Below are 26,113 nucleotides of genomic sequence, written 5' to 3'. Positions count from 1 at the left end.
TAGTAAAACCCCGTAAGAGGTTCAACTATCTGAAAATTATTAAATAAATCGATGTCTAGCAGAATCGTCTCTTATTTACTTGCATGTAAATCTAAAATACGTCAGAAGCGTGATAGATTAATAAATTCAAAATAAAAGCGATTTTAAATGGTACTATAAAAGGGATTGATAAATCCCCCTCCTCCTAAACACTTCAACCGATCTTATCAGAGCATTACCGATATCAAATTTTGAGAAAGTATCATGCAAGATCGGTCAATGACTCAAAGATTTCGAGCAATGCTTGCAATATGAGGAGTAATTCAGACTATAGTTTTTATGACTTGTTTATGAATTTTCTCAAGTAGTTTTCCATAACAAGGTTTTAATGAGACAGTTAGACTGAGGTAAGAGATGGCGTACTCTTTTTCTTTCACTGAGTTTTTGTCCCATTAGATTTTTCTTAATAAGTTTTTAACGAGGCACATCCATCGTCACAAGAACATACAAAGAGAAATATATGTTATTTAATTATTTTTCCTTCACTCAAGTTTTTCCTACTGAGTTTTATTGTCAATGTTTTAACGAGGTTACACCTGACTCTTCGTACAGTTTTCAAGCAATCATCTTGCCAAATGAAAAATTCAACGAAGTAGTTGTTATGTAGATTATCATGTAGATATATTTTCTTTTAAGATAAATATCTCGATATTTCTTTCTACATATTTGTATTCTATCATTGTATCTTATAAATTGTGATTCTCATTTATGAATAATATAATTCAAAGTCATTCTCTGAAGTAACTTTTCTCTTATATTTTTTCTGATTACTTTTATAATATGCACAATTTTGTATATTTGTTCTTATCATTTTTTAGCTTTAATTTTTTACTAATTAAAATTTTCATATTGTCCTTATTTGATATTCATTTTTTAGCTTTAATTTTTACTAATTGAAATTTTCATATTTGAAAGAGGGTATACACAATGAAATTTTAAGTCCTCGTTTGAAAAAAAAAAACGAAAAAGAAAAAAAAAATGTCTAAATTCAATTTATTATTTGAGCTTAAACCACCGCACAAGGCGGCGGCGCCGCGCCGTCGACAGATTCCAGCCCCTACCTCCTCCTTTGCGTTCCCTCTCGAATTCAAATTTCACCATATGAGCTTCACCTTTGAAACCCAACAACCTTTTATTCGCACGAAAAATCCCTCCGAACACACGCAACGAGTGAGAGAGTAATGTGAAAAATTAACAGGACGGGAAGCAAAATCCTCCTGAACAATGTCCTCTAAAGAAACCTGCCGTACTGAGCTTCGCGCCGCCGTCCGCCACCTCAGTGACCGTGGCCTATACACAGCTTCCAAATGGTAAAGCTTTTAACCACTTCAGAAACTCATCTTTTTACAGTTCAAGGATATTCCGATTAGTTAAAAGACCTTGCCTTTTCTTTCTGGTTTTCATGATTCCCGATTTCTTCAGGGCAGCGGAGCAATTGATGGGAATAGAACAAGACCCTTCAGAGCACAACCTGTCACATACCAGATTCCAGCGTGGCAGCTCCAGCAACCGTCGTCGCTTCCGGAGCACTAATGCCGGAGATTCCTCGGCCACCCCTTCTGCCGGGTTGTCATATGTTTCCACGCCGACAAAGATGGCGATGGAAGAGTGTGATTGTGATCCGATTGACGGTGATATCTATCTGCTGGCAAAATCTTATTTTGACTGCAGGGAGTATAGGAGGGCTGCTCATGTGCTACGGGATCAGACTGGGAAGAAAGCAGTATTCTTGCGCTGCTATTCTCTATATTTGGTTGGTTTCTGACTTAAATGTGGGCTGAATTTGTATTACGATTGTTGGTTTACTTGTTGGCTGATTGAACTTTGGCTGTTGCTCGAACTAATAGTTTAAAACTTCTGGAAAAATGACAATTTGAATTTTCCATTATACAATTACTCAGCTCTGAGATTTTTAGTAACTAGCCTAGGGGTGGTTCATGGCTGGTTTTTTAATGCTCGACCAATGAATCTCAAGGTTTGGTAGCGTGAACTTGAGCGTGTTGTATTTCTCAATTTAGTATCCTTATGGGTCGATTTAGCCTATTCAGATCGTGCTAGGAATTGGAGATGCTCTGGAAATGATCACTTGTCCTTTAACCATTATTCTAGCATCAACAGATTTTAGATAAAATGTAAGTTGAAGGGTAGTTTTTGTTTCTTAGATTGTGGTAGAACAACACAACATAAGCAACCGATTTGAAAGTACCCGCTAGCATATTTCTGGGTGTGCATAGGATGGTGTGGCCAGTTAAAGCTTAGGTTAAATGATACTGCATTTAGATCTGATTCCTTTTGTGCAGATACCTGGCTTGTGGATCAGTATATCTCATGAGACTTTCAGTGGAAACATCAATCTTGCATTAACTTTTTACACTTTTACCATTGCGAACAAATATTTATTTTTACGTTTGAAATAGAGTAATCAATACTTCGATATGTTTTGATTTGAACATTTCATTGGGTTCCAAAATCATCAATTTGGATGAACTAATTAATGGTTTCTGTAAAGCATAGGAAATTGGCATTTTTTTGCTGTTACTTATCTTTCCTGTGTGAAGGAAAGGATGAGGTAACGATGCTTTTACCGGAGCTATAGCAACTAGTTCGAGATTTGTGCTTCATTTTACTTTAATGGTCAGTGAGTTCATATATTCAATCAAAGGTCCAATTGAACATTTTGATTAATTGGTAAATACAATAAGACAAACATATGATTGAAGATTCATGGAGAGGAAATAATAGAAACTTTTGGTTTTGGACTCATATGATTAATGTCATACGAGGGTAGATTACGACATTAATTGTCTTATTGTGATTGTTTGTTTACTTCTTTTCTCGTATCTAGTTCACGTTCATGCTGCAGCAATGGTCCATAACCAGCAACACTGCTTGATGCAGTATTAGATTATGTTAAAATCCTGAGAACATTGCAGTATTAGATTATGTTAAAATCCTGAGAACATAGAATTCTGGGAAAAAAACTGGAAAGTGGGAACATGAAATCCATGTAAATTAAAGCAAAAAGTTTTAAACAAGAAGATTTTGAAAGGTACCTCGAAAGAATTACTGTAAGTAGTGAGACCAACAAAACTCATTTCTACTTGAAAACACAGAAGAGTTTTTTTGCGCATGGAATTTATGTGCAGGAGAATTCTTGGTTTAGTCCCAAATCTTAAGTGTCTTTCGCGGTTTAGTCCCAAATTAATTTTGTGACCCAATTTAGTCCCAAATCTTCACAATTTTTTACTTACTTGGTCTTTCTGTCAAATTGGAGCTCAAACTAACGGAATAAGTTCGGAAGCTTCTGCCTTGATCGAAGAAAGCCCAAAACAAATGCCCTAGCCCTCATCGATTTCTCCTCTTCGAAGCTGGCCAGTAGCTCAATTCAGCAATCCTCCTCCACGCACCTCTGAACGCTCAAGGTAACCATGAGCTCTTTCATTCGATACTCGTTTGTTTTCAATTTGATTTTCCAGTCTAACTTTTTTCATTCTCATTCTTGTTACATGTTCTTTCTTCTTGAGCTATCAACTCAAAAAATTAAACTTTGGAGAATGAAAAATTATTGTAGCAATAGTCTAAAAATTTCAAAACAATTATTTGGGTGTTTCCATATATCGGAACTTTCATTACACGAGATGGCCGAAAAGTTAGGAGACAAATAATTTTTCATTCAGCAAAGTACAATTTTTTGAGTGGATAGCTCAAGAAGAAAGAAACTGGTAACAAGAATGAGAAGAATGAAAAGAGTTAGACTGGAAAATTGAATTGAACACAAACGAGTATCGAATGAAAAATCTCATGGTTACCTTGAGCGTGCAGAGGTGCGTGGAGGAGAATTGCTGAATTGAGCGACCGGCCAGTTTCGAAGAGGAGAAATCGATTAAGGCTAGGGCATTTGTTTTGGGCTTTCTTCGATCAAGGCAAAAGCTTCCATACTTATTCCGTTACTTTGAGCTCCAATTTGACGGAAAGACCAAGCGAGTAAAAAATTGTGAAGATTTGGGACTAAATTGGGTCACAAAATTAATTTGGGACTAAACCGGGAAACACACTTAAAATTTGGGACTAAACCGATAATTTTTCTTACAAGTTATTCATGCAATTATCTATCAATGTCCCATATGGTTACAATTAGCAATTATATGCATAAAAAAGATTATATGTAGATACTCATGCTCGAGGTGTTAAATTTTGCATTGGTACTCGAACATTAAAATAGGATCCCATTTATGAATAGGAAGGAACACAAACCCAGCCATAAGATATTGGTTTGCACTAGGTTTGTGCTCTTGTTGACCAAAATGATCTATGAGATATGAAAAAGCGTAAATTCTGCTAGTTATTATATGGTTGAGCAGGGGACCACTATCTTATATCTTTCTATCTTGCCACCTCCCAACTCATTCTTAATATGTATCTGTTCCCATCATAAATAAGTTTCTGACTCATGGCACATAGTGATGCTTTCTAGTAGGGTTGAGTAAGTCAATGAAGTTTTTCGCTGATGAAACAGCACTCAACAGTCAGTAAACTAAGGCTCATGTTTCTTTCTACCAACATGGAATTTAAAACCTTGTAAATGTTTAGTGTTATTCTGAAAAATCCCTCCGTTAATAGAAGTTGTCGGGATTTAAAGAAGTTACGCATGTTCGATGAACATTGACTATTAGATTTCTGATTCACCATATAAAAGGTCTGGTTTTCAGATATTTAAACAGCGGTGGCATGATTTTTTTTCCCGGATTAAAGTGATGGAATGATTTTAATTGCATGCAACAGGGAGAAGAGGCATACAAAATGTTGATTGCTGCTATGAGGTTTGGCTGTGTATCTTGTATCTATTTCATGAACAGAAACAATTTGGAGCAAGCATATGGGCCTTTGGTGTTAGGTCTATTTCTCTTATGTGATTCTTACAGCATAATTATGATGCCAATTTCCATCTGTTTGTGGTACTGGGGCATTGAATGCATGTGATCTTTTTCTCATTATTGAATGTGCATTGTGGTTGCATGGGCTGTATCATCTTGCAAAAAGTTCCGCATATTTTATCTTCCGCAAAGACTTAATTAAATTTTATTCACCTCCTTTTCTTAATGAAGGCGGGAGAAAAGCGAAAAGAGGAAGAGATGATAGAACTTGAGGGACCTTTGGGCAAGAGTGATGCTGTGAACCAAGAACTGGTTTCTCTTGATAAAGAACTGTCAACACTGCATAAAAATGGAACAATCGACCCTTTTGGTCTCTATGTGTATGGACTTGTCCTCAAGGAGAAAGGCAGTGAGAATATCGCTAGGTCTGTGCTTGCTGAGTCTGCGAATAACTACCCTTGGAACTGGAGTGCTTGGTCTGAGCTACAAGTCTTGTGTACCATAAGTGAGGCATTAAATAGTCTTAATCTCAATAATCACTGGATGAAGGACTTTTTCCTTGCCAGCGCTTTCCAAGAACTCCGGATGATTAACGAATCCTTGGCAAAGTATGAATATTTACAAGGAACATTCACTTGTAGCAATTACATCCAATCCCAAATAGCTAAAGCTCAATATAATCTCAGGAAGTTTGAACAGGTGGAAATTATATTCGAAGAACTCTTAAGAAACGATCCTTATAGGATTGAAGATATGGATATGTATTCCAATGTTCTCTATGCCAAGGAATGTTTCTCCGCATTGAGTTATCTAGCCCACCGTGTGTTCTTGACTGATAAATACCGACCTGAGTCATGTTGTATAATCGGGAACTATTACAGTTTGAAAGGGCAGCATGAAAAGTCGGTTGTGTATTTCCGTAGGGCTCTTAAACTGAATAAGAATTACTTATCAGCATGGACTCTTATGGGCCACGAATACGTGGAGATGAAGAACACCTCAGCTGCAATTGGTGCCTATCGAAGGGCAGTAGATATAAATTGTTGTGACTTTAGAGCTTGGTATGGATTAGGCCAAGCATATGAAATGATGGGAATGCCCTTTTATGCACTTCATTATTTTAAAAAATCAGTGTTCTTGCAGCCAAATGATTCTCGGTTGTGGATTGCAATGGCTCAGTGCTATGAAACTGAGCAACTTCATATGCTCGAAGAAGCCATCAAATGTTATAAACGAGCAGCAAATTGTAATGACAGGGAAGCCATTGCTTTACACCAGTTGGCAAAGCTTCACTGTGAACTAGGGCTTACCGAAGAGGCGGCATTTTATTACAAGAAGGATTTGGAGAGAATGGAGGTTGAAGAGAGGGAAGGACCAAATATGGTCGAAGCTTTGATGTTTCTTGCTCAACATTGTAAAAACCAGGAGAAATTTGATGAAGCAGAACTTTATTGCGCACGTCTTCTTGACTATACCGGGCCAGTAAGTTATATTAGATCGTGTGCTTTATGTTACGTGTGTATTGTGAATTGTGATTCTCATTGCATCATGGCTTCTGTGTGCAGGAGAAAGAGACCGCGAAGAATCTTCTTCAAGGAATAAGACACTCGAGGGATGTCGAGCATTTCCCTCCCTAAATTAAGCGGTGAAGCTCCTTTGGATAGGAGGATTTGGACATACATGATCCCATATCATTGTTGAGATCCACTGAACTTGTTTTGATGATTGTCAAACCCATAAGTTTGAAATTTCTTTCTACTATTTAATGTTATTTTTTCATTCATATCAACCTATTCTAAATCTTTATTAGATGGCATAACCTCATATCCCCCCTCCCAACTCAGATTAAATCCTTCGTTTCAAACTCCGTCCTAAAGAATTTTGGGAATCTTGAATCGAGGATATGAATCTGACGAATTGCCAGATTGCTGGAATCACAATCAGAAAGCCAAGTACTTCACAGACTTAATTCATCAGACAACAATGGCGTGTCTATCAAGTGTTGCCCTTTTGGTTCTAGATTTACTTTTGCTAGTTCTTTCTCCATAGTAGTTTACTTGTGATATCATTATTGTAAGAAATCATGTGTAAACACTAAAAGACACTGCTTTTCGAGGCCGATGTTTTTGTCTGTCAAAGTTCTCCATTTCTCCCATGGAAATGTACCATAAACCTCAGAGTATCTGTGTACTTGCTGCCTATAATTCCGATCATTCTTTGAAAAATCTTGATTTTATTTACCCCCTGTCCTTAGATTTCTGTATCAATACAGTGCCGTTGAAATTTTCCAACTTTCATGCATAACTTGAAAAAAGGTGTTGGCGCTCAAGATATATAAACATGTAGGAAAAAACACAGCAAAATATCACAATTGCACAAAGTTCCATATAAAATTTCACTTAGTTTTACTTTATTTCAAAAAGTGCTAACAAATTCTTTTGATCCAGTACAACCAAAATCCCAATAAAAGATGAAGTCTACCCCAAACTGTAATCCATATACATGTATAATGCCATTGGGCCATATCGGGCTTTGTAATCCATATTCCCTTACGTTTCTGGGCTTTTTCTAAAAAGTGAGGTATTGGGCTTATTAGGTGGGCTTTTGATTCATCGTCGCAGCCGAGAGTAGCGCCACCGGTGGGGTAGAGTTCCGCTGCTATCAGCAGTGCGCGCGGCAACGCCCAATCGCGGGAAGGGTTCTGAGACTATTTTTTCCGCCTTTTCAAACCCTAATTTCTTTTGTTATGGAAGGTATAGAGCCATGGCTCTGATGTCATGTCGATTTGACTGGAGAAAACATGGGTAATAAACTATTATTCTCATCATTCATCGGTTAAAGAAGTGCAGTATAACTAGGATAAAAAAAGAGTAATTGATGGAATGATTCGAGCCTAAATAATTTTGAGAGATTCTAATTTTACGAAATATGGGAATCCCTAAAGTATTGACACTCTCGGTGCCTTTTCAAGAGATGAAACTGTATTTTAACTCCAATTTGACACTTGCACATGCTAAGTTTTGTGCTCTTTCAACAGCTTTTGGACAATCATCAAGTAGTCCATTTTTTCACAGCCAGCTATTGGCCAGGCTAGTAATGCAAGTGACAATCCTTTTTCTCCTAAGCCCTTTGGAAGCACGAGCCCTTTTGGTTCGCAGATTGGAGGTTCCATCTTCGGGGGAATGTCTAATGGTGTATTTGGTGCTCGGTCTTCTTCTTCTTTAGGTTCGAATTCTGCGTTTGATGCTTCTTCCTTACCTGCTTTTGGAAGTTCAACCCCTGCATTTGGTGTTACCTCAGTCTCGGCTTTTTGGAAACTCATCTTCTGCATTTGGTGTTTCCTCAGGCTCGGCTTTTGGAAACTCATCTTCTGCATTTGGTGGTAAGTGCATCAATACCGACCTATGACATTGTGTCAGCGGCTTGTAGATTTGGTTTTTAATGCATATATATATTTTCTTTACAAAACAATGTCGTTATTTGATAACCGCGATATGAGTTAGTCTTTTTCCTGTTGATATGCAATGGTCACCTCTCCCATATTTTAGTGAGTAAATAGAGATTTAGACTGAGGGGTAAGGGAACGAGGTTGAGGTTGGAGGAGGTGGCGTCTAGTCGTTAATCTCTCAATAGATGAGTTCATGGGATATGAGTAGACATGACCAATAGCTTCCAAGTTTTGCCTTATATGCTATAGACAAGCTCCGTAACCGTACATCTCAGAGAATGGTTTGCTTGTGGCCTTTTTAACAAAAATGTTGTAAGTCCATTGTTTTTAAGAATACTTAAAATCTAGTTTCACTACACATAACTTAAAGAGTCGTCATTCTTAGTTTCAACTTCATCTTCAATAAAAGTTTGCTTTGTGATAAATGATTAAATGTACTTGCTAGAATTATGGAAAAATCTAACAATGAATTTGGATTTTATCTTTTGAAAATAGTGTACATATTAAATACATGAATCACAACTGCAAGTAAGCAAGACAACTGAATCGACAATTACAAGTAACTTCGAATGTGATATTCTAGTGAAACACATCCATTGTAAAAATTATTGCATAGTAATTTGTAACGATACGTTTGTAATTATGCGTGTGTGTGTATGTTCTTTATTTGCATATTTATTTTTTTAACCATGTGTTTTCATCTCACACTTTATAATTCAAATGTTCAATAATATTCTACATCACCATCAATGTTAGTGCAATTGTTGTCATTCATTTCACTTTGTCAAGAGTTTGTAATTTGCATCAATCATGTGGCATGTATGCTATATTTCGTGGTAATCTTCTTTTACGTGCACATGTTTGCTTAGTGCCCTAAAATTACATTGAATACAAATTGTATACATTTGAATTTGTGGTAGATCATGTGCCTTCCTAACATATTATGTTGATTTTTTAAATGATTTTCCCCATGCTGTTCTATGTTTCTTTCAGTCAACCAAACAAATACATGTCTTACAATGGGAACTGTTTGAATTTGTATCAACAAAAGTGTTTGTTTAAAAAATCAGCGTACCATACATGCGTTATATTTTTTGATCTTATCTAAAAGTTCTCTTTTATTATCGTCGTTGAAAAAAATGTGAGGTGTTCGCAGTAATATTCCAAAAGATCCAACACATATTTAGCATGAATCACAAAATTTGTGAAGAATCATATATTTGATTTTTATTTAACCTGTGTTTCAATTCGTATCCTAGAGCCTATTTTTATCGACTATGTCGAAGGAGCGTTGGTTTGAATTTGGCATACAATGGGATTCATGCCAAGATGCTTTGAATTTTTCTTTTTCCTTCAACTATTGTCTTCTTATTATGTGATATTGTAACGAGCATGGGCTATCCCGATCTTGGGCCTTTCCTCACGGGCTTTCCCATGTTTCATTACTCATAGGACTCCTCTCCCCTGGCAGGGAAGTCTGTGCTTCCCCAGGTTTCGATCCCATGACCTCCAAGCTAAGTACATAGATCCTTGAAACCTGGTACCAATTGAGCTAGTGGGCTATCCCGATCTTGGGCCTTCCCTCACGGGCTTTCCCATGCATCATTACTCATAGGATTCCTCCTCCCTGGCAGGGAAGTCCGTGCCTTCCCAGGTTTCGATCCCATGACCTCCAGGCTAAGTACATAGATCCTTGAAACCTAGTACCGATTGAGCTAACGCCTTTTATTGTAACGATCATGGGCTATCCCGATCTTGGGCCTTCCCTCACGGGTTTTCCCATGTATCATTACTCATAGAACTCCTCCCTCCTGGCAGGGAAGTTTGTACCTCCCTAGGTTTCAATCCCATGACCTCCAGGCTAAGTACATGGATCGTTGAAACCTGGTACCAATTGAGCCTAAGATCGAGATAGCCCATGGTCGTTACAGATATGTTTTGTGTTGATAATATAGGTTCTGAGATTTTTGGGCAGAAACCGAGTTTTGGTGGTTTTGGATCTGGTACAACTCAAACAAGTCCATTTGGAAGCTCTTTTCAACAAACACAACCATCTTTTGGCAGCAATCTGTTTGGTTCCTCAACACCATTTGGTGCTCCTAGTCAGCCTGCATTTGGTTCATCGAGTACTCCTGCATTTGGCGCTCCAAGTACACCTGCCTTCGATGCTACCAGCAGTCCGGCCTTTGGTTCTACTGGAAGCCCTACATTTGGTAGCACAAGTGGTGGGTTTGGTGTGTCGATTTCTCCTTTAGGATCAAGTACTCCGGCATTTGGTACTTCTAGGATTCCAGAATTTGGTTCCACAACTCCTGCTTTTGGCGCGACGACAACTCCTGCTCTTGGTGCCTCAACAACTCCTTCTCTTGGTGCCTCAACAACTCTGCTTTTGGTTCCTCAACGACTTTTACTTTCTGTGCTTCAAGTACTCCTTTTAACATTGGATCCAGTCCAGCATTTGGTCAATCAACTGCTGTATTTGGAAGTACCCCATTCGGAACATCATCCTTGGGAGTTCAAAATGCTTCTTTTGGTAAGTTGCTTTCATGTTCTCTGATGGTAGGTTTCTGGAATTAAGCATATTATTTATCTCAAATGCACTTATGAAGTTTAGTGTTTTGGAATCATGGCTGTAACTGATCTTTTGCTTTCATGCAGCTCCTATGCAGGAGCACAAACTACAACCTCAACTTTTGGTGGCTCTGGTTTTGGCCAGTCTGCTTTAGGAGGGCAACGAGGGGGAACTAGATTAGCTCCCTACTCATCAACTCCTGAGATAGACGGAGCCACTGGTACACAGCCTGCTGGCAAACTAGAATCTATTTCAGCCATGCCAGTCCACAAGGATAAAAGCCACGAAGAACTTAGATGGGAGGACTACCAGTTAGGAGATAAAGGTACTCATGTCAGACACTTGTTGGCATCTTGAATCCCTAAAAAACTTGTTACATCCATTGTCGATAAATTTTTTCTTATTAAAAACCAGGAGGGCCAGCTCCTGCCGGACAGTCTACTACCGCGCTTGGATTTGGTACCTCAAGTTTTTGCTCGGCAACTGCTCCTCCATTCCCTCAATCCTCTGCGACTCCTTTTTCATCCACAGCACCTTCGAATCCATTTGCTCCAAAAACCTCCCCAGGTTTTAGCAGCTCAAGGTTTGGATCTTCGCCCTCCACATTTGGTTCTTCACCTTTAGGAATGTTGAATACATCTAATCCTTTTGGTTCAACAACACCAGCAACATCCTCCTTATTTGGATCTACTGCTCAAACATTTGGAGTTGGTTCCTCCCCTTCTATTTTTGGCAACTCCATCACATCAGCTTTTGTATCCCCATCTATCTTTGGCCCGCCCGACATCACTACTGGGAACCTTTTCTGCATTTAATACCTGCCTGGGCTTTGCCAATACTCAGTCCTCCCCATTATTCCAGTCAATTATATCTACACTAACACCAGCAAGTTCTCCATTTGCACAGACCTCTTCTGTTTTTGGCCAAACTGCCCCTGGTCTTAGTCAAACAAATCTGTTCAGTACACCCTCAACTAAACAGAAACTCTGGGATTTGGCCAAACAACTGTGAGTTATTCACGCATCGAAATTTTTAATTTTCTTTCAATTTTAATTGTCATTCAGAATCAAACAATGCTTGCATCGAATTCAGAGCAGTGTTTTATTGATAAAGATATCAGTGAATTGTTCTGTGTTTTTGGGTACGGGCCATGTGCCTCACACTTTTTAGTAATAAATCAAAAGTAAAAAAGCATTTTAAAAATTGCAATTCTTAATAGATGCAACTCCACAGGAAGATCATAAATGGGAAAGTAAGTTTAAAATATTAAATGGACATTTTTTCACAAACTAAGATAATTTGTAAAAACAATTAGAACATATCTTTTTCTAAGATATAGCGAAGACATTGGTACCTATTTTCTCTTTCTGCTAATGGCAACCCATGAGCAACGAAGTTCCCTGGAGACAATCAGAAACCATTCAACAAACTTATCTCTATTCTTCTGAAAAAAGTAAGAATGTCATGCAGTATGATGATTTATTCTGAAAGGTCCTTCAGATTCTCTGGAACGCATGGTTGTTGCCATGTAGAAAGAGAAGAAACATACGATTGTGGGAAGAAATTATTGTGCAGAATATTGATGGGAAGTCTTTTTAATACAACTTTGATATTATGTACTTCATGATGAAAGTGGACCACTAGTCCACTGATGTACATAGTTCTTATCATATCATTAATAAAAAAACGTTTCTTATATATAAAAAAAAGAGTTAGTTGTGCATTGGATGTTTAATTAATTTAATTGTGTTCCGAAAGAGTGCATGTACCTTAGATTCACAGCGTTCCCTTTTCATTGGGATCAATTAAAAACATTATCATCATTGATTATGAAGAATGTCCATAGACACAGGAATCCTAGATTTACATGGCATTATCCAGTATATGGTTTTGACATATATGTTTTCAATATCCCAATGTTTCAGTTTCCTCATGTGTTGAGATAATTTTTCTTTTTCAATTATTGTTGTTTTTTTATAAATTAATTATGTTATTTCTTTTTATTTGAAGCCATCACTTTCTAGTCCATTTCAATTGGCGCAACCACCTCAGGGTTCTGGTAGTTTTAGCAACTTAGGACAGTCTGAAGCAGGTTAATCAACATCGAGCTTTTGAATTTCCTATGATGTATTTGTTTTTCATTATTGCCTGAGATTCTGAGTGTTAATTGAATTGACATCTTTGGTGTATACAGCTGGAACAAGTGGCTTTGGAGGCACCCCTGTATTTGTCAAAATTTCCTTCATATTTTGGTTCAAATCTGGTAACAATCAATTAACTGTGTTGATGAGAACTGGAACAGTTTGATTCACACAATTAACATTGACAGCTCTTGTTGTGCAATCAGAGAAGTTATCTTTTTCTTTGCCCTCTATTGACAGTTGGACCATTAATACTGAATCATTCCATTAGTAGCCAACAAATTAAATCCATAAACATCAAATCAAATGACATAAATAAATATCAAATGATATATCAACAATCAAATCACAGAGTCATATCTAGAAATAACTATCCATGTATGTAAATAAAGAATTAGCTCATTCTAAATTCGTGTAAACAATAAGCAACTCTGAAAATCTAGGGATGTTTAGAAGGGACCAAAATAATGATTAGCTTGCAATTCGACTGCCGGAGTTTTCCTACGTTTCCTCCTTGTCTTTTCAAATCTCCCTTAAAGCTACCTGCAATGTGAACATTAGACCAATGTTATATGATGAGTAAGAGTATGTGACCTTGGAGTGCAGAAAAATAGTTTGTTTCCTTATCTCAGCTCAAATTCTGTGTTTAGTTGGGAATTACCTTGACACATTCGTGCATTAAAAATATTTGTTGCCCTCATGCCTAGATTTGTTGTGTTGAATCTCTGATCACCTAGGCATGTCTAGTTCATACCAATGTGCCTAGTCCACTGTTTTTCTGCGAATATTTTGTGTTAGCTTTCCATGGCCAGCAGATAGCCTGATTTGGATGTTGCATGAAGGTTATATGCTAGAAATACCAAAATGTGTCATTTCAGTCCCAATTTTCTAATGTTGACTCTCGTGGGTGAATTTGGTTCTCAATGCATGTAGAATCGGAGTAAATGGTAAACATTTGAGATGTATCCTTCCTTCGTAGATACAAGATGCCTGAAGAATCACGTCAAATGGATAAGTGAGTACAGAGTCATGCTTGAAATATCGATAAGTTGCCGTTGAGTAAATTTCCAAATCCAAGTACCAAGCATCTCTATATTCAATTGTGACATGTAATTTTTGCTGCCACTGGACCTACACAAGTAAAGCAGAAGATAATGTCTTAATTTTCAATTTCGCACATAGATTAGTCACGGTATCTCACAAAATAAGCTCTTGTAGGCCATGCCATTATCGCCCATCCCCAAACAAACGAAATAATGAACAAAAGTTTCATGAATATGCCTCCATAAAAAAATCGTGGTTGAGAACAACATATTATTCAAGTTTTGCATTATTTTTCTATAGAGTTTGAAATGTAATACTCGTTTCGAGTGATAATGAACCAATCTTGAATAAGCTTTTATATATCCACAGTAAATGAAGTTGAGCTTGATAGGTTGTCTTGTTTTTATCATGACTTTTTAGCTTATCAATAAATATCAATCCAGCTTAAAATCAACGAAGGGTTTATAAGTTAGTCTGTATTTGGATGGATAAATTTGAAATAAATAGATTTTAATTATATTTTTGTTGTTAACGATGAAACAATAGATGAAATCTTAAATTCATAACTTATTTATTTACAAATTAGTTACACATAGTAGAATGAATTTCAAATGCTTTTATTATTGGATGAACATGAAATTTATCATAATTGATATGAAATCATATATAAACATGGAAGGAGTATATTTGATCTTTATGGTCTTGCTTCTCTAAAACTACAAAGTACATTTGAATATATTTGAAATCCATGTATTTGAAATACATCAATTCAAACACAACTTTATTGATGTTGACCAATAAGTTTTGAGCCGAATGATTTTAGTTTGGCTTATTTTGAATCCTACACACACATTTTCAGCATTGCTGTTGTCTATAAAACGGATTATAGATGAACGTAGGTTGATTGTAGCAAGCTCGAGTGTAATACATTGAATGGATTTGTGACATTATATCTTTGGAAGCTGATTTAAATTTAACTTTCAGAAGCACATTTCTTTCTGTTTTGACTTTTCAGGTCTACAGTATAACATAGGCATGCTTAACGGACCGGTTCGACCCGGAACCGGTCCGTTAAGGCCGGAACCGGATCCGGTATGGAAGAACCGGACCTGAAACCATGTACAATCCGTTGGTTTGTGGGTTGAACCGGTTCAGCTTTTTCTGAACCGGTTCAACGGGTTTTGGGTCCAGTTCCGAACCGGTTTCGGACCGTATCCGGATCCGACCCGGAACCAGACCCGAAACCCATAATCCGAATTTAAAAAATAAAAATAAAAAAGGCCTTTGGGCCAACGGCTGCAAGCTGCATTTGCAGCAGCCAACGGCTACTGCACATTTCAGTAGCCGTTGAACGGCTACTGAAATGTGCATTTTTTTTTTCAATTTTTGGGGGCCAAATTGCAAATATTATTTTTTTTAACCCCCAAAATCACCTATAAATACAAGTCATTTTTTGGAAGATTTAATTAATTAACCTCCATTTGACTCCTGATTTGAAATATAACCTTCTCATTTTAATTCATTTATGTTTTACTATTTTAACTTTTTAAAACAACTTTTCTTTAACCATATATCTCCAAAACATCTAAATCATAAATTGTCAACAAATATCATTTTTGTAGAAACAAAATTTCCAACTTTCTCTAACACTGCAGCCTTCCCAACCATTCACCAATAACACAACGTTGTAGACTAATATGTACATTTTCTTCTTTATTACAGACGTGAGGTCTGTTTCTTTCTTTTATCAATGAAGAACTAATTATTAATTTATTTAATTACTTTGAAAAAATATACACAAAACAAAAATATCTCGTCTTGAGTTATGCATTCAATATTTCTTAGCGTGGACCATGCATTTCAAATAAAAGGACAATGTCAATACTTACAGCATCATAATATTTAGAATTCATCAATAAACAATAATCTGTATCAAACCTTACCATCCCCCAAGTTGGAGACTAGGTTTTGAGTTTGAGACTCAATTGTAATAAATATATTTCTCCAATCAAAAAAATATGACAAAAATCCTAAAAATAACCAGCAACATCCAAAAATAAAAATATTATCTTTGTTATGCCTTTACGAACTTTAACATCATTACCAAAATTGAGTCTACCCCTGTATGCATGTGTTAAGAATTATTCATTTAAAGGGAATTATATCGATTTCAATTATTTACTTTAATTTGTCTCTTGTATCCAAATTCCTAAATCCATGCATTATCATTTATGAATGTTTAATCTCTTTTTTTAAAAAACTTTGTGTTTCCGCATCATGTGATTAATGAATAAAAGAATGGTTGGAAAATAGATTGCCAAAAACAATACATAGTAGAGACATAAAAGCGAGGCGTCGATGCTGCGGAAACAAGAAGTAGAAGAAAAAATGAACATGATTTAGAGTATAACTTATAGAGAAGGATTTTGATAACAAACTTTTTTTGAATACAGAGGAGAATGATTAAATATTGTAGGAAGATACGAAAGCATGATTGATGGAGTGTGGTGAGAAAGAGGAAAAAATTAGGACTTTGGGTTAGGTTAGTTGGGCTTTAGAAGGCCAGGGGAAATTTGGAAAAATTAGGATTAGAATTCTAATTGAAGGTTAATTATCAAAGATTAAGTTAAAGATGGTCAAAAATCAAAAGAAAATGGGAAATAAGGTTATATATCTAATAGTCTCGTCATTTTTTATATTTCACATATCAATTTTCTCTCAACTTCTCATTTCTCTACAATCAATATATTTCTTTGCTACCATTTCTCCAAATATATTCAATAATTGTGTTATAATTTTATCTATAATCAGTATTATTTTTATTGTTATTTATTTATTATTTCGCAATTTACTCATATAAATAATTGGAATTTCAATGGCATCATCTTCAAACCGTCGTGGTGGTGGTGGTGGTGGCGGCGGCGAATACGCTCCCGACTTTGATGAAGTCGAACCTGGCCACGAGGATGAAGAAGCCATGGAACTCCCCAACAAAGATGTAGGGACGCCATCGTCTACTCGAGCAAGCAACTCAATGTCAACGAGCACGACGAGAGCCCGTGCAAAGCGAAGCAAAGTTTGGGATCACTTTGATATTGAACAACAAGGTACGAATAACTCTTTTGCCGTTTGTAAAATTTGCAAAACGAGGTATTCTTACAAAACGGGTGGTGGTTCCGGTGGTATCGGTACTTTGAAAAAAAATTTAGGTAAGGTACATAAACTTGACCCTGATACGCTACAACCATTCGGTAGGGAACCAACACAACAACAAATTAATCCTTCAAGTGGTAAAGCTTTCACAATTACAAAAGAAAGTTCTCGGAAAGCCATCGTAAAGTTTGTTACCAAATGTTGTCAACCTTTTATAATAGCTGAACAAGAAGGTTTTGTTGAATTTGCTAGTACTATTCAACCTGGTTTTCAGAATATTTCTAGGCACACACTTAAGAAATATTGTTTTGATATTTACAAAGAATATATAGAAACACTAAAATCGCATCTTTCAAATATTTCTTGTAGAGTTAGTTTGACAACTGATATTTGGACTAATTTAAAATATGAATCATATCTTGTTGTTACATGTCATTGGATTGACGAAACTTGGACTATGCAAAAAAGAATTTTAGCGCTAGATCATTTAGAATCGTCTCACAACGCATACACTATAGCTAGATATGTTTTAAATGTTGTTAAGATTTATGGCATACAAAATAAAATAATGTCGATAACGTTAGATAATGCGAGTGCCAATACTCTTGCAATTAAATATCTTAAAGATTCACTAAAACCAATTTTAGAAGGTAATTTGCTTCATGTTAGATGTGCGTGTCATATTATCAACTTATTTGTTAAATGTGCCTGTGATGAGCAAATGTCCACTGTAATAGAAAAATTCAAATTATGTGGAAAATTATTACGTGAAAGAAGATATGGACGTGACTGGAAAGCACTAGTCGAATCAACCGGAATTAAATTTAAAAAATTTCCTCTTCCTATTGAAACTAGATGGAATTCTTTATATCACTTGCTTCATACTTTATTACGTTTTCAAGATTTAGTTACTCCGTATTATAATAATATTACAACACAAGCTTTAATGCTAACAGACGATGATTGGAATATTTTGAGTAAATGTGTTTCTTTGTTAGAAATTTTTAAAGAAGCAACCGAAAAATTTTCTGGCATTAACTACCCTACTTCAACCATGTTTCTACCTTTGCTTTTCAATATGTTTTATAAATTTATTGAATATCGCGATGATTCTGTTATGCGTGATTTTGTTTCAAATATGGAAAACAAATTTTTAAAATATTGGGAAACTATCCCAATTGTGCATGGTTTAGCAACATTACTTGATCCTACTCAAAATCAAGGAGGATTAGACGTGTTTTTTGAATATTATGCTAAATTTTTTGGGAAGAATGTTGACGATCAAAAGAAGTCAATCATGCATTCTCTCCAAGAATTGTTTGATTTGTATGCTAGTGAACAATGTGATGAACCGAGTGCGCAGCCGGAGGAGATGCCGACATATAAAAGCAAAAGTGGAGCACTGAACTTCTTTCAAAGTTTGAAACGACAAAAGTTCAAAGGAAAATCGGTGACAACAACCAATTACAATGAAATCTAAATTTATCTAAACCAATATATTGAGACTACGGATAATTTCGATGTTCTTGATTGGTGGAAAGTAAATTCTAAACTTTATCCAGTGTTATCCGCAATTGCAAGAGATGTCCTACCCATTTAAAGTTCAAGTGTTGCATCCGAATCAGCATTTTCAGTATGTGGAAGGATCATTGGTGACCAAAGAACTAATTTAAAGTCAGAATCACTTTCCATGCTAACATGCCTACAAGATTGGTTTGCAGTAGAAAAAAAGAATAGGACCTCTGGCGCGATTGACGAATTTCAAAGCTCAAGCTCCGACGAAGATCCAGAATATTCAAAATATATTTATTAAATCGTGATGAATTTTAGATGTTCAATTGTAAAAATAAATGTTTAAATTATTTTGTTAAAATTTTTTTATGTAATCACAATTATTTGCAATCAAAATACTAAATAAAAAATTGTCCTTTAATATTACTAATTTTAATTATATAGTAAAATATGATAAATTATAGTTCGGAACCGGTTTGACCCGAACCGGAACCGGTTTATTAGAGGCCGAACCGGTCTTGGGTTTGGATTGGTTCCAAGTATTTCAACTTGGAACCGGAACCGGTTCCGAACTCACCGGACCTAGAACCGGTAGGAACCGGTCCGAAACCGGTCCGGTGGAACCGATAAGCATGCCTAGTATAATACTTGGCAGAACTATTAAGTTCAAAACTTAATGAAAGTCGACTGAGCTTCTGTTGTTTTATGCTGGCTTTGTGTTATTTATATAGACTTGGCTGATTGTCCAAGCATTAATTTGTTTGACCTCATAACTTGGGCTTAGATCTTGTGAGTTTAAAAACTAGGATTTTTTCAACAGAAGAAAAGGAAAAAAGCTTCTATGATTATTGATGAAACTTAGAGCTTGTCCTCTAATTTTAATTATAGTCTTTGAACTCTCATTTCTTCTTGCTTGTGTTGGATTTTGAATAATTATGGATTTCATCTGTCGTACATATCAGCTACTCAGAGTGCAGTGGGTGCACAACCATCACCCGTTGTGAATCCTTTTGGAACTCGGAGGCACAGGCACTTCTCCTTCTATTCTGTATGGAATTTCTAGCTTGCCAGTGATTATTTCTGTCTTGTGCTTCTCCAGAAAAGTCATATAAATTGCTATTGTTCCATGGCCTTCTTACATTATTACAGAAATAGATAAAGAACTTGTTCATCCAAATTTTTTTGTCTCATCTACTAACTGCAATTTTCAGCAGATTGTTAAGAAACCAGTGCCTGTGAGGATATCGTCACTTTTGACTCCTCGGCACCTTTCCCAAAGGCGTGTAAGGCTCTACCTGTAAGGAAATATCAACCTAAAATTGATGGTCCTAAGGTAATAGTTAACCCTGCATGACATTCTTGAATGCTTAAAATATGGTCACTGCAGCATACTTCGTTAGGCTTCTGCAGGACCATTTTTAATGTTGTATTTGTTTTCCAATCAGATGCCCGTTTTCAATGCTGATGATGAAGAAACACCCAACACGCCAAAAGCAGATGCTCTTTTCATTCCAAAGGAGAATCCCAGGGCTCTTGTAATCCGTCCTCTGGATCAACGGCCTTCTAGGGCAAGTGCGGAGAAAACAACGCAATTGAAGACCACAAATGCTCCTGCATATGAAAATGGTAGATACTACAATTTTGTGCTCCAACTAGATCTTTTACTAGACGAATATTAATATCGATTTTATAGTAATCACAGTGGCGTTTTTCTAACTACTTATATCGCATATCTCTGGAGTTTGGACTGGCCCTACACTGGTGTTTTTTATTAATTAATGAACAACATACATGCACTCATGCAGAGTAATATACTACCCATTCTCCATGATTGTTATACATTTTTATGTCCCACTAAGATTGATTATGGTTTTACAATGGGGAGTGCTTGATGTTATTGCTTAGCTTCAAACACTTCACGGAAGGCAATTTTGGCAGGGTGGTTGGTGTCTCAATTGTGTGCATGATCAACTTGGCCTTTTTGTTAGTATTGTTTTGGGAGGTTTCTGTTATCATTTAACTATCATACACTGACATATAAAATTCCAGTATGCATTATTTCTTCACAATATTTGGTCTCCTCAAGTAAGGTTTGATTACTTTGAATTAGTTGCATGTATTCCATCACTCCCTAATAGATTATTGGTACCTGAACAATTTAGATGCTATGATGAGGTTATCACTCAAATATACAATACAGTTTTTTAAGCGTTGAATGCCCTGTTAGCACCATGGCTCCAGGTCATGTAGAGTAGAATGTTGTTATTAGTTAACTGGCAGTTGATTGTCTCAGTTGGATAGGATAAGCAAATTCTGATTACACGTGATGGATGCGGTTTCTACTGGGATAATATTTTATCGACTGTTTCACTTATTATATCTTATTTATTTTTGTAGGTAAACTTCAGAAAGATGTGTCCACTTTAGTAAATGGGCACAAGGTCCAGGATAGAGATGGTAAGTACCTGGCTGATATCTGTTATGTGGTTAATGTAAAAATTCGCATGATGCCTGAGCAGTCATAGGTCAAATCAAACAACTAACAGCACATTAAAAAATTGATTCTCCAGTCAATTTTAGCATTACGTGTTTCACACTTGGACGAAATAAAAATGCCCAGTTAAGAGTGGTTTGGGTTTTATGTCCCAAGCGACGTATATTTAATTGTCGTGACATATCAGTGACTGGATTGTTTCATTAGGCATATAAGAGTATTGAATGAGAAAAAACTACAACTTATGTGTGTATAAGAATGAATATTCATAAGAAGGTATTGTTGCAGTTTCACAATCTCTTATTGCTGAAAGAGTCAAAAGAAGAAAGGAAAAAATATATTTTAGAATGAATTTTCAAATCATTCCAAGGGTTAAGGACATTATTTTGTTTGCCAAATCCCCTTGTTTGCTTGATGGCATGCTTGTTGCAAGTTATTTTTGCATTAAAAAGTGAATCAATTCCTCCCCATGCTCAGCACAGTCGTAAAGCTGAAATCTTAAATGAAACCTATGCACGGGATCTTAATTTTGCATGGAATGGTCCAAAATTACTGTAATTTTTATCCATCAGTGACTGCCTGGAATGTCTTTAGACTTAATTATACGCACAATTTTTTTGGCTTCCAACGTTTGCGGCTTAGCCCACTGCAGTGTGTAGATAACATTTGATTATATCAGAAATTGGAAATTAGTAAGATGACTTGGGCAGCGTGTCCACGCTTGCTCTAAAAGTGAAAACTGATGTACGGCTCCATATATGATGTACAAAAAGTGGCCATCTGGTTACAATTCAGCTTCCCCTGCTGAAGACTCTATGGAAAACGGTGCGGCTAATGAACAAGTTAATTCTGTCAAACAGAACTCAAAACAAAAGTCCTCGAAGGTCATTCCGCATGTAAAGGGGATTCTTATATCACTCTCGGAAGCCAAGAGCTGGCTAAGCTGCTATTGTGTTCCAGCATGGAGCCAACATTGAGGCACTGATGCCTAAGCTTGTCAGTCTGATTATTATAAGGAGCCACGATTGCAGGAGCTAGCTGCAAAGGAAAGAGCTGAATCAGGTTTCTGCTGCAATATAAAGGACTTTGTTTTTGGAAGACATGGTTTTGGTAGCATCAAGTTCTTTGGGGAAATCCAATTGGACAAGGTCTCAATAAACCTGCCGAGGTGACTCTTCTTAATATAAAATGTTTTGACAAGATGACTGGCCAGCAATATACCGTGGGACCAAGGATCGAGAGGTATAAAGAAATGCTTAAAAGAAAAGCCGAAGATCAACGTGCTGAGTTTGTGAGCTATAATCCAATCTAAGAACGGAAATTCAGGGTCAAACATTCAGCATGTATAAGCTTGGAAATGATGAAGATGAAAATGACAATAATCTGCCCTATGCTATTAGATGACAAATATCAATGCATCCACTATATGCAATCGAGTTCAAGCCCCCTTTTCCAGATAGAATTTGAGCAGAATCGTATAAATTTTGAGCAGTTGCAGTTTCTGTCTTAATTGAGTTTTGTGATTTGTCTGGACAGTGTTAAGAATTCTAACTTTAAGTGAACATTTAAGAGCTAAACTATAATGTCGGATATTTCAGTACCTTACAAATTATATACATGATGGATCTGAATTGTGCAGATCAACATTAACATTCTTCCGTCCCAAAATACCTGGAATTAAGGTCTCAACTTCTGAGACTTCATTCGACAGACATCAATGGTGTGTCTATCAAATGTTGCTCTTTCAGATCAAGGTTTACTTGCTAGTTCTCCTTTTATAGTTTGTTTACTTGTTATATAATTATTGCATTATCACACATGTAAACACTAGAAAACACTGCCCTTTTTAGGCCTATGGTTTTTGCCTGTCAAAATCCTGAGTTGGAAATGTAAACCTTTTATTCTATGCCATTTGATTTCTAAAAATTCCTTGATTTATTTGTCCCTATGCCTATCAGATTTCAACATGACCAGGCCATGTAAATCTTCCTACTTTCATGCATAACCTGAAAAAATAAATGCTTAGCACAAAAGATACGCACAAGCAACAAAAGCACAGCAAAGATAGCACAAAGTTCCATTCAAAATTGCACGTCGTGTACACACCTAAATGAACCCTAAACCTGCTGCTGAGACAAGAGAACAAGAAGCCCCTGTGGGCCGACCAATATCTCACTAACGAAACTGACCAATCCAAACCAGACAACAGGGGTGACATCGACTCCGCCGAGAGGTGGAATCAACTTCCTTGTCTGAACAAGAAGTGGCTCTGTCGGGGCATACGCCACAACGTAAGGGAACTTGTCTACAGGCAACTTGGGATACCAAGACATCACTATCCTCAAAATGAACAGGAACCCGAATGCAGAGAAAAACGGACCCAAGAACCCGATTGCGAGCTCCGCTGTAGCAGGGTCCAAATCCATTAACACCAGTGTTTCCAGCAATGGAGGACGTGGAATCTTTGAGACTTCATGTCCGCTGATTGAAGGGTCTGCGGATAAGGTGGAAAAGGAGGAAAGAAGAGGGCGATTGCAGGGAGGAGAAGACGGTATTCTCAAACAACATCGTGCGCAGCATTTGTGTGGAAATCTTGGGATCTGGTACTTTGTTGGAGGGGATTCTAGGATTCCGACAGCAGGAGCAGTGGATAGACAATACATTATTTTCTGTACATTCCTCACTTCGTGTGATGAGGGGTGGTTAAATTCTAATATTGGAGCCTGGATTCTACAAAAGTGGCGTGAAAAATNATTTAGCAGTTTGCTACAGCCATGCCCATCATTGACAATCTTATTTTTCAACTAGGAGGAAACACAAACAAGATCAAAATCACAAAGTCTGGCAAACGTTATTGGACATGTCATGTTACAAAGTCCATTCTTACTTGAACAGCAACAGCACACGAGGGCATGATCCATGTTTTAATTCAGACACATCAATCTCACACAAAGCACAACACAACACAACACAACACAATTCACAAATTCAGTAGCACAAACAAAGTCATGGTATGTCACAAATCCAACGAAGATTACATTATTATGACTCAAGGACAGGATGTTTGCTTTGCGGTGGCATCTTGATTTAAGGCAGAACTAGCTCTTTTGAGGGTCGGTGAAGAAGCTGTTGATCGACGGCATGATTTCTGGTCGCCTGTTGCGGACAAATTTCCTAAGAGCATGCTCACAGTATTTCTCCCCTTCCGTGAAATTCTCCAATACACCAGCAGCCCTGCCGGCCTTGTTAACCCTGCACATAGTCACCGGATAGTTTCCAAGTCTCCTTTTTAGCATATCAAGATCATAGCATACAAATGACTTATGGCATATAAAAGTGTGCTTTTGGTCCAACTCAAGTTAGAGCGAACGTGAAATCAGGGATCCTTAAAATTAGATGGGGCTGAACAAACATAGAAATACATTGAATCTCACACACATAAGTTCAGTTTTTTTGTTATGTACTCCTAGCGGCATCTGCACCTGTAAATAATGGGCTTCGAAACCAGACACATTGTAAAGCTTTTGGAGAAACGAGCAGCATATCCCCACTAATTCTGTGAAAGCGGGTGCTCTCGTATTTGAATTTTATCTAGACAAGGGGACACAAATTCATTTGACCTTGAAAGAAGGATCTCTTTGCTTCTGCACAGACGAATCTGTGTCCTAAGCAAATCCTTCACCGGACAAATTGAGATTCATTGAACTCAACAGATTTCGGCCGCAAAAAAACATGTTGAGAGGAATTTTAAAACAACCCATATTGCTGTCATTAATTTGCAACAAGCTTAAATCTGAAAGACCCGATCTTTCACCAGAAAATAAGGAACATTTCCCATTTGATTTTTGAAATCTTGCTTCCAGTCATTACTACACAAGATCCTTAGATTAAAAGCAAGTTGATTCTATTTCCCCTTTAGCCCTTAACCAAAATTGCACTTCCAATATTCAAGATAGCTTCTTTCAACCAAAAATTTAAAATAAAAAGATTTATCATCAGACCCAGAAATACCAACTAGGCTTCCACCGCAAGCTCCACAACTTTCCCACAAAAATCTGAGAATGATTCTCGAAAGTAAACATTTTTATTAAATTACAGCTCAAGATTTTTAGTAGCACGAAGTCAGAGTGATCTGGATTAAACTTATATTCTAAATAACTTCACACATGAAAGTTTTACAGAGATTTGGTACAAAATACCAACTTTAAACCAAAAATTATCATAAAACTATAAAATTTTTCAATCACATCCATGAAATTTTCCCGTCTTCACACAAAATCTAAGTACCTGACTTCGGGATTGATACGTATATTGCGTATCAGCTGAAACCCACAAATCCCCACAGCCACACCCATGGCTGCAAACAGTGGATACACCTGAATTTCCACAAACCAAAATCCATTAAAACAGCTCCAAATACAATTCTTGAAATGAAATTTGCGAGGAAAAAACAATAAAATCGAAAACCTCAGGCCTTATCCAGCGACTGTGAGCCATCCAGTGAAGAATATGAAACCAATTTGGTGAAATTATTTTCAATTACAGTGCAGTGTGGCTAATTTCTTGGAATTGGCGAAAATAGGAAGATAGTTGATTGGCTCTTTTGTTGGACTCTGGTCCCAAATGTGATCAAATTGAATGATGACATGTGTTCAACAATTTTTCAAAAATATTTTTTAAATTATTATGTAATAATACAATTGGAATTTACAATGTCAATCTTCATCTATTTTACTTTCAGTCCCCCACTTTCAATTATTTTTTTTTTCAACTCCTTATTTTTGTAAAATGTCTAAAATACCCCTTTGTATTTACAATTCTTCTACATAAATAAAA

At 36.7% G+C, this 26,113-nt stretch overlaps 2 protein-coding genes across 7 annotated transcripts; one reads left to right on the top strand and one right to left on the bottom strand.

The window, feature by feature from the left end:
- The first annotated feature begins 999 nt into the window (after nt 1–999).
- Nucleotides 1,000–22,907, top strand: LOC140991577 (anaphase-promoting complex subunit 8-like). Of its 6 annotated transcripts, XM_073461612.1 has the most exons (12): nt 1,000–1,349; nt 1,462–1,792; nt 5,145–6,395; nt 6,479–7,717; nt 7,951–8,138; nt 8,214–8,295; nt 10,317–10,894; nt 11,020–11,940; nt 12,944–13,025; nt 19,746–20,116; nt 20,229–20,409; nt 21,181–22,907. In XM_073461612.1, the coding sequence occupies exons 1-4, from the start codon at nt 1,264–1,266 to the stop codon at nt 6,548–6,550; spliced, it is 1,740 nt and encodes a 579-aa protein (XP_073317713.1). In that variant the 5' UTR covers nt 1,000–1,263; the 3' UTR covers nt 6,551–7,717; nt 7,951–8,138; nt 8,214–8,295; nt 10,317–10,894; nt 11,020–11,940; nt 12,944–13,025; nt 19,746–20,116; nt 20,229–20,409; nt 21,181–22,907. The 6 variants fall into 6 exon arrangements, with proteins under 6 accessions (XP_073317713.1, XP_073317710.1, XP_073317712.1 ...); XM_073461609.1 differs by having other exon boundaries at nt 7,951–8,295; nt 19,998–20,116; nt 21,181–22,906; XM_073461611.1 differs by lacking the exon at nt 12,944–13,025 and having other exon boundaries at nt 7,951–8,295; nt 11,020–11,516; nt 19,998–20,116; nt 21,181–22,905.
- A 1,202-nt stretch (nt 22,908–24,109) lies between these two features.
- Nucleotides 24,110–25,899, bottom strand: LOC140991578 (uncharacterized). Its single transcript, XM_073461615.1, has 3 exons — nt 25,745–25,899; nt 25,565–25,653; nt 24,110–24,529 (listed from the first exon to the last, which is right to left on the bottom strand). Exons 1-3 carry the CDS (start codon nt 25,772–25,774, stop codon nt 24,376–24,378), a joined length of 273 nt encoding a protein of 90 aa, XP_073317716.1. The 5' UTR covers nt 25,775–25,899; the 3' UTR covers nt 24,110–24,375.
- Nucleotides 25,900–26,113: the final 214 nt, after the last annotated feature.

Source organism: Primulina huaijiensis, chromosome 13 (assembly GCF_012295235.1).
Source record: "Primulina huaijiensis isolate GDHJ02 chromosome 13, ASM1229523v2, whole genome shotgun sequence".
NCBI lineage: Eukaryota > Viridiplantae > Streptophyta > Magnoliopsida > Lamiales > Gesneriaceae > Primulina > Primulina huaijiensis.
This window is presented reverse-complemented; position numbering and strand designations above follow the sequence as displayed.

What these genes read in the sequence shown, in the direction of transcription:
- LOC140991577 (XM_073461612.1), top strand. Translation starts at nt 1,264, where the DNA reads ATGTCCTCTAAAGAAACCTGCCGTACTGAGCTTCGCGCCGCCGTCCGC. An exon ending in CTATACACAGCTTCCAAATG is followed by an intron (nt 1,350 to 1,461) that starts GTAAAGCTTTTA and finishes CGATTTCTTCAG; the next exon opens with GGCAGCGGAGCAATTGATGG. An exon ending in TTCTTGACTATACCGGGCCA is followed by an intron (nt 6,396 to 6,478) that starts GTAAGTTATATT and finishes TTCTGTGTGCAG; the next exon opens with GAGAAAGAGACCGCGAAGAA.
- LOC140991578 (XM_073461615.1), bottom strand. Translation starts at nt 25,774, where the DNA reads ATGGCTCACAGTCGCTGGATAAGGCCTGAG. An exon ending in GTCGCTGGATAAGGCCTGAG is followed by an intron (nt 25,654 to 25,744) that starts GTTTTCGATTTT and finishes GTGGAAATTCAG; the next exon opens with GTGTATCCACTGTTTGCAGC. An exon ending in CGTATCAATCCCGAAGTCAG is followed by an intron (nt 24,530 to 25,564) that starts GTACTTAGATTT and finishes GACTATGTGCAG; the next exon opens with GGTTAACAAGGCCGGCAGGG.